This window comes from Sciurus carolinensis, chromosome 5 (genome assembly GCF_902686445.1).
Source record: "Sciurus carolinensis chromosome 5, mSciCar1.2, whole genome shotgun sequence".
In the NCBI taxonomy this organism is placed as follows: Eukaryota; Metazoa; Chordata; class Mammalia; order Rodentia; family Sciuridae; genus Sciurus; species Sciurus carolinensis.
The window spans coordinates 43560035-43574900 of NC_062217.1; the positions used below are offsets into that span (position 1 = coordinate 43560035).

The 14866-nt window shown below is 38.2% G+C and overlaps 1 protein-coding gene across 1 annotated transcript; it reads right to left on the reverse strand.

Annotated features, from left to right (window-relative positions):
* Nucleotides 1-404: 404 nt before the first annotated feature.
* LOC124985152 (phosphatidylinositol 4-phosphate 5-kinase type-1 alpha-like) lies at nt 405-2583 on the reverse strand. Its single transcript, XM_047553598.1, is given in 5 exon segments — nt 405-1002; nt 1004-1687; nt 1689-2130; nt 2133-2293; nt 2412-2583. Coding segments are annotated over 5 exon segments (1590 nt in total). The 5' UTR covers nt 2495-2583; the 3' UTR covers nt 405-782.
* Between the last annotated feature and the right edge of the window lie 12283 nt (nt 2584-14866).

Genomic DNA, 14866 nt, shown 5'->3' on the forward strand with positions numbered 1-14866 from the left:
GCCCCATATCCACTCCACTGTATTAACAAAACGAGTAAAAATAACCCCATGTTGTACTATCTCTATTCCTTCAACCTTTGAGAAATTCAAGAGGAGTTAAAGAACTGCTGCTTTCAGAGCAATCACCACATTTCTGTTTTACGAACACCAGGGCTCTTGTGGAAACCATATAAATAGGCAACTCTGACACTTCTGGAGTTTGATCTGAAACTGCCTTGAAATTGTGCTATGGACTGTTTGTTCTTTTCCTTTTTAAAGGAAAAAAAGAAGGTTCGGAGGTGGTTAAACACCCTTACTCTCCCAAAAACCTTTATAAAAAGTGCAGGGATCTTATTTCAGGGATCAGAGAAAAAGCTAAGATGGGAATAATCAGCCAGTCTGTCCTGAGGAAATTAATAAAAGTCCAGCTCCTGGTGACAGGCAGGTGAGGAGGGAAGAAAACCACCAAGTCCAGCAACCCCACTACCAGCACAAAGACTGGGGCTTTGAAAAACTTCAGTTGTAGAAGTCAAGGCAGGCCAGTTAAAAATTCATGCTACCCAACTCAAGTGGAGGGGATACTGCTGTCTTCAATTGTCCAAGGCACTAATGCCCATTCAGAGGAAGGTCACGGAGAATAAATTCTTCTTCAAGTAGGAAATGGAGAGCTCCCCTAGCTTCCAAATTATACTCCTTTTTTCATGACCAAGCAGAAGAAAACTCAGCATTTCTGGGGCAAAGGCTGACATCTTAGGATCACAGAGATAGCAGAATCTTATTTCAGGTCTTCTACGATTTGTTGCTCAATGGGAGAACTCTGACTCCGTAACTTCAAGCTTTTGCAACATTGAACTTGTATTTAGCATTTGCAAAGTCTCTGGAACTACAGATGAGAAACTGGGGCCAGGAACAGGTGAGCACCCTTCACTGATTTCTTCCAAAGGTGGAGTCCGAGGTAAAACATCAGGACGACCAAGATGAACATCTGGCTCCACTTCCGCCTTTGTTGTCACTTGTGCTTTGTGTTCCCGAGACCGATGGTTGGGAAGTAATGCAGGAGTTGCCGCTGGGGCCTGATCGCCGAGAGAAAGATGAGCCAGACCGAAACTTTTTGGAAGGAGAGGGCTTCAAGGGGATCTTCTTGAACACTGTGTTGCACATGAAGCGTTGGAACCGTTCAGCGTAGAAGCCTAGACGAGGCACTGATACAGTGCCCCCATCATGTACAAGTACTTTCCAAGAGTGCTCCAATTTTTTAACAAACCTGTAAGACTGCAGGATATCAATAATGCCAATATAAAGCAGGAGCCTTTCCCCTTTACTATTCCTGGCAGGGATGCCACCCATATGATCATCTGTCTCCATGGTGCCACCTCGTCGAGCCTCGCCCTGAATGGATTCCATGGCAGTGGAGTATAGAGCTTTTTGGGGGGCTGGTCTGCGAGTGTCAACTGAGTACTGTGTTTCACTGTTTAAGGGCTCTCGCTGTGCATGATCTATGTTGTGAATTGATATCAAAAGACTGTAGTCCATTATCTTAAAACTCTGCAGCACCAAACAGTCACGCTGCAAGGTCTTACAAAGAGCATTGTACATATCAGCATCCAAAAAAAGGCCATCAGGGATGTCTTGCAGAAAGTCCAGGTCTTTATAGGTGGGGAGAACCTTCTCTCGCTCTTTCTGAGAAGCCCGTCGTTTGTATGTTGAACTTGAGGTCATATTTGATATGCATCTTGACTGACCGTGGTAAAAGATTGTTCATCACCACAATTCGTATGTTCTTGCTACCTGCCATGTAATATCCTGGAAGCAGCTTTTGCAGAAACTCTGCTTCTTTATGCTGAACTGTCTTGATAATGAATTCATCATCGCTGGACATGTAAAAAAGGGAACCACTAGCTCCAGAATTGCAGAATTCAATCAGTGGCTCACTACATAAGGAATACAAGTAATCATCAGGCCGGATGCCAAATAGCTCCCTGAAGTAGTGGAAAGCAACAGGTGCATAGGTCTTGAAACGGAAGTCATTATAGTGATGAGCAGGGGTCAGGTTGCTCCCTTCACTGGGGAAGAAGATACTCTCCACCACGTAGAAATCTTGCATGAGGACATCCTGCTCTGGTTTGGTACTCAGGCTCCCCACAGTATGCCTAACTGGATGGCACCTTTCAAAGCTGATGAGGTTGTCTTTTTATATGTTGTCTCTCCTGAGGAATCCACACCTCGGTGGCCTATTTTCTTGATGGGCAATGTAGAGGCACAAGGCACCTCAGAAGCAGATGCCATGGGTCTCTTGATTCCAGGTGCTGGTGCTCTCTTACGGTTGACCCCACAGCATAGAAAGTTGAAACCAAAATGTTAAAATATAACATCTCTAGATGGTGGGATCAGATTAACTTTTTAAGTTTCTATTTTTCCTGAATTACACAAACTCTGAGGCCGAGTTACTGACAGGGACCCCGGGATCAAAGGATGAAAATCCGACCGCCGACTGCCCGGAGGAGGCTGACGCCATCTTGGCAGCCCCCTCCCCCTCAGCGGCCTCGCTCCCTTTCAGTCGGGCTCTTCCTCTTCTCGGAATCGAATCTTCCCCACGTCTCTTCACAGAATTTGCGTTTTGCAGGCTGCCCTCCCGCCCCCTCAGAAAGTAACATTTCTAAAGTAACATAACTAGTTTGTTGAAGCAAAGTACCCAAACACTTGATTGCTTTATTTAAAAAGAAAAACACATAAACGATCAAAAAGGACAAGATAGAAACAGAAATTGTCTGTTAATTCCTGTTTGAGGAGTCTTCCTACCCAGTCCTGACCTCTGATAACCACTGGGATTACAGCAAATTGCTAACATAACAGTACACTTCCTCTTCTAACTCACCTCTGCTTTGTTCCTCCAAAGTATGTATGCACATGTTTCAGTCTTCAGGCACACGCTTGGATGAAGACAAAGGACGAGGAGAACTGAAGAGGACTTATGCTATTTGTGGACCAAGTATAGATAATCAACAGACTGGGAACATTTTCTAGGAAAAGAATATACTAGAGAGGACTCCTGGAGTAAGACCTACAGTACTTACAGAAAAAGGTAATCTTAAAAACTTGTGAAACAAAACAAAACTGAAATATTAATTCCATGAAGAATAAGTTCCAAAGTATTTAGAGAGACTTACTGGTTTTGGAAAAATGACAATGCTAGAGTCAGTAGATTATTTTACATGGAAATCTCTTTAGAAATACAATGGTTAGGGCCCCTGTTTAAGGTTAGACATTCCCTGTCTGGATCTGTTTGGAATTTTGGCCCTTCTTATATGTACTGGCTCAGCTTTTCAACAGTGTAAGTGTCTGTTAATTGGTGAGAGGTCTGTCATGCTGTGTTGCTTATTACTCTTTTTTGTTTTTCACATTTAAAAAAAAACTTTGTTCTTTTTAAATAAACATGAGTGTATTTTGAATAATTATACATACATGGAGTATAACTTATTCTAATTAGGATCCCATTCTTGAGCTTGTACAAGACCGGGAGTTACTCTGGTTGTGTATTCACACACGGACACAGGAAACTTATGTCCGATTCATTCTACTGTCTTTCCTATTCCCATTCCCCCTCCCTGCCCTCCATTTCCCTTTGTCTAATCCAATGAACTTCTATTCTTCCCCTCCTCACTCTTCCTTGCAGTGGATTAGCATCCACATATCAGAGAGATCTTTTGGCCTTTGGTTTTGGGGTGTTGGCTTATTTCACTTAGCATGATATTCTCCAGTGCCATCCATTTACTGGTGAATGTCATAATTTCCTTCCTCTTTATAGCTGATTAATATTCCATTGTGTACACATTTTCATCATCCATGCATCTGTTGAAGAGCATCTAGTTTGGTTCCATAGCTTAGCTATTGTGAATTGAACTGGTATAAACATAGACAGGGTTGTGTCATTATAGTATGAGAATTTTAAGTCCTTTGGGTATAAACTGAGGAGTGGGATAACTGGGTCAAATGGTGGCTCCATTCCAGGTTTTCTTAGGACTTTCCATACTGCTGTCCAGTGATCGCACTAATTTGCAGTCCTACCAGTAATGTATAAGGGTACCTTTTTCCCCACATCCTCACCAACATTTACTGTTACTTGTATTCTTGATAATTGCCATTCTGAATGGAGTGAGATAGAATCTCAGTGTAGTTTTAATTTTCATTTCTACACTTGCTAGAGATGTTGAATATTTTTTCATATATTTGTTGACCATTCACATTTCTTCTTCTGTGAAATGCCTATTCAATTCCTTTGCCAGTTTATTGATTGGGCTATTTTTTTTTTTTGGTGTTAAGATTTTTGAGTTATTTATATATCCTGGAGATTAATGCTCTGAGGTGCAGGTGGCAAAGTTTTTCTCCCATTCTGTAGGCTCTCTGTTCATCTTCTTGATTGTTTCTTTTGCTGTGAAGAAGCTTTTCCGTTTGAAACCATTCCCTTTATTCATTCTTGATTTTACTTCTTGTACTTTGAGAGTCTCATTTAGGAAGCTGATTTCTATGTCAACATGATGGAGAGTTGGGTCTAATTTTTTTCTAGTAGGCACAGGATCACTGGTCTAATGCCTAGGTAGTTGATCCACTTTGAGTTGAGTTTTGTGCAGGGTGAGAGAGAGGGGTTTAATTTCATTCTACTACATATGGATTTCCAGTTTCCACAGCACTATTTGTTGAAGAATAGCAATAACAATAACAATAAGTGTTGGTGAGGATGTGAGATAAAAGGTACACTCATACATTGCTGGTGGGAGTGCAAAGTGGTGCAATCACTCTGGACAGCAGTATGGAGATTCCTCAGAAAACTTGGAATGGAACCACCATTTGACCCAGCTATCCCACTCCTCCATTTATACCCAAAGGACAGAATCAGCATAGTACAGTGATATAGCCACACTGATGTTTATAGCAACTCAATTCACAATAGATAGCTATGGAACTGACCTATATGCCCTTCAAGAGATGAATGGATGAAGAAAATGTGACACACACACACACACACACACACACACACATACACACACAATGGAATATTATTTGACCATAAAAAATAATGAAACTATGGCATTTTCAGGTAAATGGATGGAGCTTGAGAATATCATGCTAAGTGAAGTAAGCCAATACCAAAAAAACAAAGGTTGAATGTTTTCTCTGATATATGGATGCTAACTTACAATAAAGGGTGGGAGTGGCTAGGGACAAATATAGGTACTTTGGATTAGACAGGGGAGTGAAGGGAGGGGAGGTCATGAGGGTAGGAAGAACAGTAGAATGAATCAGACTTACTACCCAGTGTGCATATGACTACACGACTGGTGTAAATCTACTTCATGTACAACCAGAAAAAGGAGAAGCTATACTCCATTTATGTATGATGTGTCAAAATGCATTCTACTGTGATGTATAACTGGTGAGAAAACACACACACACATACACACACACACACACACACACACACACAAAACAAATACAAGGTAAAAAAAAAATACACAGATTCAGTGCAAATACCCATGATATTTTTCACAGAACAGTCCTTAAATCAATTTGGAAGAAGAGACCCAGAATAGCCAAAACAATTCTGAACAAAAGAAGTGAGGCAGGAGGCATTGTTATACATGATCTCAATTTACACTATAGAGCTACGGTAGCAAAAGCAGCAAGGTATTGTCATCAAAATAGACAGTAGAACAGAGTGGAAGACACAGAGGCAAACCCAAATTTATACATTCATGTGATACTTGACAAAGTTTCCAAAAATAAATGTTGAAGAAAAGACAATCTGTTTAATAAATGATGCTGGGCAAACTGGATATTCATGTGTAGAGGAATGAATTTAGATCCTTATCTTTCACCCTGCACAGAAGTCAAATCAAAGTGGATCAAAGTCTTAGAAATTAGCCCAGAAACCTTGCAATTGCTAAAAGAAAACATAGGATCAACACTCTATCATATAGGTGCAGGAACTGACTCCCTCAACAAGGCCCATAAAGCTCAAGAGATAAAACCAAGAATCAGTAAGAGGGATGCCATGAAATTAAAAAATTTCTGCACAGCAAACAAAATGATTAAGAGAGTGATGAGAGAACCTTTAGAATGGGGAAAAAAAAAATCTCTGCCAGTTGACAGAGGATTACTATCCAGAATACATAAAGAACTTAAAAAACTCAATGCCAAAAAACAAGTAACCCAAATCAATAAATGGACAAAAGAACAAAACAGAAATTTCTCAAAAGAAGAAACACAAATGGCTATCAAATATATGAAGAAATATTCAACATCTCTAGCAATCGGGGAAAAGCCCACCAAAACTACGATAAGATTTCATCTCGCTCCAGTCAGAATGGCAATAATCAAGGATACAATAATAATAAATGCTGACAAAGATGTGGGGGAAAAGGTACACACATACATTTTTGGTGGGACTGCAGGCAAGTACAACTACTCCACAAAGCAGAGTGGAGATTCCACAAAAAAAAATAGGAATGGAACTATTATATGATCCAGCTATCCCACTCTTCAGTGTTTATCCAAAAGAACTAAAATCAGCATAATATAGTGATACACCCACGACCATGTTTATAGCAGCACAATTCACAATAGCCAAATCATGGAATCAACCCAGACGCCCACCAACAGATGAACGGATCAAGAAAATGTGGTACATATAAACGATCGAGTTGTACGCAGCCATAAAGAAGAATGAAGTAATGGAATTTGATGTTAAATGAATGGAAATGGAGAAAATCCTGCTAACTGAAATAAGCCAGACTCAGAAGATCAATGATTGAAACGTTTTCTTTCATATGTATAAGCTAAAGCAAAAGAAGGGAAAGAAGGCAGTTGGGGAGGGGATCAGATATCTTAAAGATATAGGGAAGGTCAGGGGGTAGAAGTAGGATGAGAAGGAAATAGGAATGAAGGGTAAGGGAAAGAAATATGGAGTGCCTCTAACAGAATCACATCATATACATATATAATGTACCAAAGGAAATGTCTCCTTTATGTATATGTGGAAAGTACCAATCAAACATAAATAAAAATAAATAAAGGAGTGAAAGAAAGATCAGTAGAAGGAGAAAAGGGGGAGAAAGGAGGTTAGGAAAGGGGAGAGGGGATTGAAATCAAATTCCTCATATGTATAATTTTATCAAAAGGAACCCAAATACTATACATAGGCATCATGCTCAAAAATAAATAACCAAAGATCCACCCCCCCCAAAAAAAAAACCAGGTCAATACTAAAACATACACTGTGACTGTGAAGATTTTTTTCCTGGGGAAGAAGGTTGGTAAGAGAGCTACAACCATAAATAAGCTCACAAGAGCACTGTTGAAGAGAAACACGAGGTAAGACACATTGTGTACAGTCAGATGTCATTTAAATCCACTACAACCAAAATATCATTTCAGCACGTGAACAATGTAAAACACTTTATTTGTGAGAAGTTTCACATTTTTCCCCTAAGTATTTGAAATCCAGGTGTATTTTACACTTAACAGCACATCTCATTTCAGATTAGATACATCTCAAGCACTCAAAAGCCTAATTTGGCTACCATATTACACTGTGCAGGCCTAAAGAGTAACACTTAGTTCATAAACCAGCAAAGTTGAAGGACAATCTGAGGAAGGACCATATAGAAAATGCCACAGTGAATGTGTGTATCCTGATCCCAATGATCATGATCACCAAGAAGGCAATGCAGTTGTAAACACAAAAATAAAAATTGGATGATTTGGGAATGAGGATCATCTATTTGCTATTGCCAGAATGTCATATCCAATTAGAAAACAAGGAGCTATATTAATGACACAGTGTTTTAAGGTTGTATACATCTCTTGGACCTACTTATAATCTGTATAACAGTCAAAACAAACAGGATGAACAGAAGCAATAACATAATGCTAGTTATCTATCATGCACCCTAAGGATCCTTCTAAGGAGGAAGAAAGTGATTGATCAGAGATACTGGTAAGCACTAAAAAGGGGGCTTAATTTCAACTGTGAACCTATAACCTAGCCATAGATATAAGCACCAAAGTCAAAGAATAACAAGCTTAGACCCAAATGCTTTGACTATTATGAAGTCCCATTTATATCTTTCTAAGCTTACATATGACATCTATGTAAAGAAATATTCACACTGTGCTGAAATATTGCATTTGCTTTAAACCACTATCTAAGGAACATAGGTAGAGTAGAAAAAAGTACAAGCGTATGGGTCAAAGGTGCCCAGGATAGGACTTTTGGAAAGATTTGTCTGTCTCCGATATGGGAAAATGTTTACAGACACAGCCAAACCAGTCAGGAAATGCTTACTTCTGCGATGCTCTAGGCTATTTCATAACTGGAAACAAAACAGCAGGCTTTGGGTCAGAGACTACAACATGCCACAATAACCATAGGCATTGTCAGCAGAGTATGAAGTAGCATTTAGATCTGATTCAGAAGGTCAGTCAATGATTAACGAGTGCCAAACAGCTGTTCTGTCCTAATAAACCTGAGGATTAAGTAAAGCTTGTACCCAGAATTTCCCCTTCAATTCCCACTCACTTGGTTGTCCTTAACCAGTGTCTGTCCTTCTGAATCAAACCATGTAGCTCCTCCAGTCACTCAAGATGACTTATGTTGATCTCCTCCAAGTGGTACTATCTACTTGCTCTGCCAAACCCTCTTTTCTTAAATTATGTGTGAAGGGTAGAATATGAGCCTTTTCTGATTTCATGGTATTAACCAGCATCCTGTGACTCCAAAGACCCACCACAAGCAATATCCTCTGATTTTGTTAATGTAAAAATGTGTAGTGCTCAGTTTAAGACTGGATTGAGGCTGGATTACCACTATTCAGTATCTATTACCACCTACTTGTATAAAATTGTTCTCATTCAGTTATTTACAAAACAAAGCAGAGAAAAATTTTTGACTCTATGTGAGAAGTAGTCAAATTACTAGTGATAGCAACAAAGTGCCTTTAATGAAGGCTATTATAGGCCAGAGAGGTGTGACAGATCCCTATGTAGGATGCCCATCGTCTGGGACCATGCTACATGAATGTGGTGAGCAACGATCTGCAGTGAATTAATCCCAACGGTGGAGAGAATGTGAGCAAAGGAGCTGGCTTCAGAAGCAGATCCCCTTGTGTGTGCACACTTCAAAACAACACCCAGACATTTAACCAATCAAAATGAGGTCTGCTTTAATTACCTTTAAATAGATAAACTATCCATCCTTACTTTTATTTTCTTCCTCCTAAGCATTTATAATATTCTCCCATTTAATAAAACTTTTAGTCCAATTGAATGTCATAAAAAAATTTACTTGGATATATTATTAGATTTGTTTATGCATATCAGGAGTTAAACATCAGAAGAAGGTCCATTCAATTCAAGTGTCTCATGTTGCAAGACAGTTTGTTTCATACACAATTGGAATCCAATTCAATATTTCCATTATGTACCATAAAGCACATGAGAATAATACTTTTTTTAATGCAAATAAAATACTAATTTGCAAACCTCTAACTCACATGAGAATTGGTGATGGACAAGTACTAATTGGCTATATGAATATCTGTGTAAATACTTGTTATTTGTTGTGGTTGCTACTGACCACAGAGCATGGAAGAGATGGGCTCTCACAGACCAGTGCAAACTGAATTGCTTATTCCAGCTTGCCCCTTCTTATACTACAAAGACATCAGGACCTATAGAGACAGTGTCACTTTGTGCTAATTCTTCTTTACAACTTTTTCTTGGGTATATTAATGTAAAATATATCAACAAAGGAATTATAAGTGTAAATACAAATGTAGTTGAATTGAAAATTATTTACAATATTTATGTATTTCCAGTAATCACTGTCTCTAAAATGTCTAGTAATGATCCAAGTCCCTCACATGCAAAGCTTTCCACCCAACTGAGAAATGGAAAAAGTGGGGTTACACATTGTCAGTTATTATTTTGGAAAATCATGATAATGCTTTATGCCCACAAGTATTGATACTTGCTATACTCATAATCATAGCCATGGTATGAGAATAACACCAATTAGAAAATCATTCATGATTCATAATCTTGGTAGAAGAAGGGGTAAGATGGGGTGAGCAATTCAGCTTGCACTCTGGTCAGCAGCATCTTGTTGGTAGCTGGAAGTCATCCACAACAAATAACAAGTATTTACATCACAGGAATTGTCAAAAATGACCACACTTTCACCAACCCATCCACCTGGATCTGACAACAAGACATTTACCAACACACCACTGGATAAGCCCCATTTTGAACTATTTCAAAGAACAGAAAATGGGCAAATGAATGAAGATCTCTGGAGGAAAGATGCACGTTGACAAAGAAAAAATTATTGACAAATATTAATCAACATAATAAAAGGGATGATGTAGGAGAATTTCACAAACTACTGAAATGCTGCTCACTAAATGTCAAGAACTTTCTAAGTTTCATAGTTCAGTTTCTTTTTTTTTTTTTCCCTTCCCCCCCTCCCCTCCCACCCTTCCCCTCCATCTATACAGTCCTTCCTTCCTCCATTCCTGCCCCCCTCCCTAAACCCAACTCCAACCCCAACACTAACCCTTCCCACCCCGCATTATGTGTCATCATCCACTTATTAGCGATATCATTCGTCCTTTGGTTTTTTGAGATTGGCTTATCTCACTTAGCATGATATTCTCCAGTTTCCTCCATTGGCCTGCAAATGCCATAATTTTATCGTTCTTTATGGCTGAGTAATATTCCATTGTACATATATACCACAGTTTCTTTATCCATTCATCAATTGAAGGACATCTAGGTTGGTTCCACAATCTGGCTATTGTGAACTGAGCAGCCATGAACATTGATGTGGCTGTATCTCTGTAATATGCTGATTTTAAGTCCTTTGGGTATAGGCCAAGGAGTGGGATAGCTGGGTCAAATGGTGGTTCCATTCCAAGTTTTCTAAGGAATCTCCACACTGCTTTCCAGAGTGGCTGCACTAATTTGCAGCCCCACCAGCAATGTAAGAGTGTACCTTTCTCCCCACATCCTCGCCAACACCTGTTGTTGCTTGTATTCTTGATAATTGCCATTCTAATTGGGGTGAGATGGAATCTTAGGGTGGTTTTGATTTGCATTTCTCTTATTACTAGAGATGTTGAACATTTTTCCATATGTTTGTTGATTGCTTGTATATCTTCTTCTGTGAAGTGTCTATTCATTTCCTTAGCCCATTTGTCAGTTGGATTATTTACATTCTTGGTGTAGAGTTTTTTGAGTTCTTTATAGATTCTGGAGATTAGCGCTCTATCTGAAGTATGATTGGCAAAGATATTATCCCACTCTGTAGGCTCTTTCTTTACATTGCTGATAGTTTCCTTTGCTGAGAGAAAGCTTTTTAGTTTGAATCTATCCCAGTTATTAATTCTTGCTTTTATTTCTTGTGCTATGGGAGTCCTGTTGAGGAAGTCTGGTCCTAAGCCGACATGTTGAAGCTCTGGACCTACTTTTTCTTCTATAAGATGCAAGGTCTCTGGTCTGATTCCGAGATCCTTAATCCATTTTGAGTTTAGTTTCGTGCATGGTGAGAGATATGGGTTTAGTTTCATTCTGTTGCATATGGATTTCCAATTCTCCCAGCACCATTTGTTGAGGAGGCTATCTTTTCTCCATTGCATATTTTTGGCCCCTTTGTCTAGTATGAGAAAATTGTATTTATTTGGGTTTGTGTCCGTGTCCTCTATTCTGTACCATTGATCCACCTTTCTATTTTGGTACCTATACCATGCCGTTTTTGTTACTATTGCTTTGTAGTAGAGTTGAAGATCTGGTATTGCGATACCCCCTGCTTCACTCTTTCTGCCAAGGATTGCTTTAGCTATTCTGGGTTTTTTATTCTTCCAGATGAATTTCATAATTGCTTGCTCTATTTCTGTAAGGTACATCATTGGGATTTTAATTGGAATTGCATTGAATCTGTATAGCACTTTTGGTAGTATGGCCATTTTGACAATATTAATTCTTCCTATCCAAGAACATGGGAGATCTTTCCATCTTCTAAGGTTTTCTTGAATTTCTTTCTTTAGTGTTCTGTAGTTCTCATTGTAGAGGTCTTTCACCTCTTTTGTGAGATTGATTCCCAAATACTTTATTTTTTTCGAAGCTATTGTGAATGGGGTAGTTTTCCTAATTTCTCTTTCTGAAGATTCATCGCTTATATATAAAAATGCCTTAGATTTATGTGCATTGATCTTATATCCCGCTACTTTACTTTTCACTTATGAGATCTAAAAGTTTTCTGGTGGAATTTCCTGGTTCCTCTAAGTATACCATCATATCATCAGCAAATAGGGATAGTTTGAGTTCTTCTTTTCCTATTCGTATCCCTTTAATTTCTTTGGTCTGTCTAATTGCTCTGGCTAGAGTTTCAAGGACGATATTGAATAGAAATGGTGAAAGAGGGCATCCCTGCCTTGTTCCAGTTTTTAGGGGGAATGCTTTCAGTTTTTCACCATTTAGAATGATATTAGCCATGGGTTTAGCGTAGATGGCCTTTACAATGTTAAGAAATGTTCCCACTATCCCTATTTTTTCCGGTGTTTTGAGCATGAAGGGGTGCTGTATTTTATCAAATACTTTTTCTGCATCTATCGAAATAATCATGTGATTCTTGACTTTAAGTCTATTGATATGGTGAATGACATTTATTGATTTCCTGATGTTGAACCAACCTTGCATCCCTGGGATGAAACCCACTTGATCATGGTGCACTATCTTTTTAATATGTTTTTGTATGCGATTTGCTAAAATTTTGTTGAGAATTTTTGCGTCGATGTTCATTAAGGATATTGGTCTGAAATTTTCTTTCCTTGATGTGTCTCTGTCTGGTTTAGGAATCAGGGTAATATTGGCTTCATAGAATGAGTTTGGGAGAGTTCCCTCCTCTTCTATTTTCTGGAATACTTTGAGAAGTATTGGAATGAGTTCTTCTTTAAAAGTTTTGTAGAATTCGGCTGAGAACCCATCTGGTCCTGGACTTTTCTTTGTTGGAAGGCTTTTGATGACTTCTTCTATTTCATTACTTGAAATTGGTCTATTTAAATTGTGTATGTCCTCCTCGTTCAGTTTAGGCAATTCATATGTCTCTAGAAACCTGTTGATGTCTTCGAAATTTTCTATTTTGTTGGAGTATAGATTTTCAAAATAGCTTCTAATTATGTTTTGTATTTCAGTCGTGTCTGTTGTGATATTTCCTTGTTCATTCCGAATTTTAGTGATTTAGGTTTTCTCTCGTCTTCTCTTTGTTAGTGTGGCTAAAGGTTTATCAATTTTGTTTATTTTTTCGAAGAACCAACTATTTATTTTGTCAATTTTTTGTATTGTTTCTTTCGTTTCAATTTCGTTGATTTCAGCTCTCAGTTTAACTATTTCCTGTCTTCTACTACTTTTGGTGTTGGTCTGTTCTTCTTTTTCTAGGGCTTTGAGCTGTACTGTTAGGTCATTTATTTTTTGAGTTTTACTTCTTTTATTAAATGCGCTCCATGAAATAAATCTTCCTCTAAGTACTGCTTTCATAGTGTCCCAGAGATTTTGATATGATGTTTCTTTGTTCTCGTTTACCTCTAAGAATTTTTTAATTTCCTTCCTAATATCTTCTGTTATCCATTCATCATATAGTAGCATATTGTTTAATCTCCAGGTGTTGTAGTAGTTTCTGTTTTTTACTCTTTCATTAATTTGTAACTTCAATCCATTATGATCTGATAGAATACAAGGTAGTGTCTCTATCTTCTTGTATTTGCTGACATTAGCTTTGTGGCATAATATATGGTCTATTTTAGAGAAGGATCCATGTGCTGCTGAGAAGAAAGTGTATTTGCTCTTGGTTGGATGGTATATTCTATAAATGTCTGTTAAGTCTAAATTATTGATTGTGTTATTGAGGTCTATGGTTTCTTTTTTCAATTTTTGTTTGGAAGATCTGTCCAGTGGTGAAAGAGGTGTGTTAAAATCACCTAGTATTATTGTGTTATGGTCTATTTGGTTTCTAAAATTGAGAAGGATTTGTTTCACATACATGGATGAGCCACTGTTTGGGGCATAGATGTTTATGATTGTTATATCTTGCTGATTTATGCTTCCCTTAAGCAGTATGAAATGTCCTTCTTTATCCCTTCTAACTAACATTGGCTTGAAGTCCACATTATCTGAAATGAGGATGGATACTCCAGCCTTTTTGCTGAGCCCATGTGCATGGTATGTTTTTCCCCATCCTTTCACCTTTAGTCTATGGGTATCTCTATGAGGTGAGTCTCTTGCAGGCAACATATTGTTGGATCTTTCTTTTTAATCCAATCTGCCAGTCTATGTCTTTTGATTGATGAATTCAGGCCATTAACATTCAGGGTTATTATTGAGATATGATTTGTATTCCCAGTCATTTGGTTCATATTTAAAATTTTTGACACATCTTGGTTCCTCCTTTATTTGACAGTTCCTTTAGGATAATTCCTCCCTTTGCTGATTTGCTTCTTTGTTTTTTATTTCTTCCTCATGAAATATTTTGCTGAGAATGTTCTGTAATGCTGGCTTTCTTTTTGTAAATTCTTTTAGCTTTTGTTTATCATGGAATGATCTTATTTCATTGTCAAATTTGAAGGTAAGTTTTGCTGGGTATAAGATTCTTGGTTGGCATCCATTTTCTTTCAGAGCTTGAAAAATGTTGTTCCAGGCCCTTCTAGCCTTTAGGGTCTGGATTGAAAAATCTGCTGATATCCGTATTGGCTTCCCCCTGAATGTAATTTGGTTCTTTTCTCTCACAGCCTTTAAAATTCTGTCTTTATTTTGTATGTTAGGTATTTTCATTATAATGTGC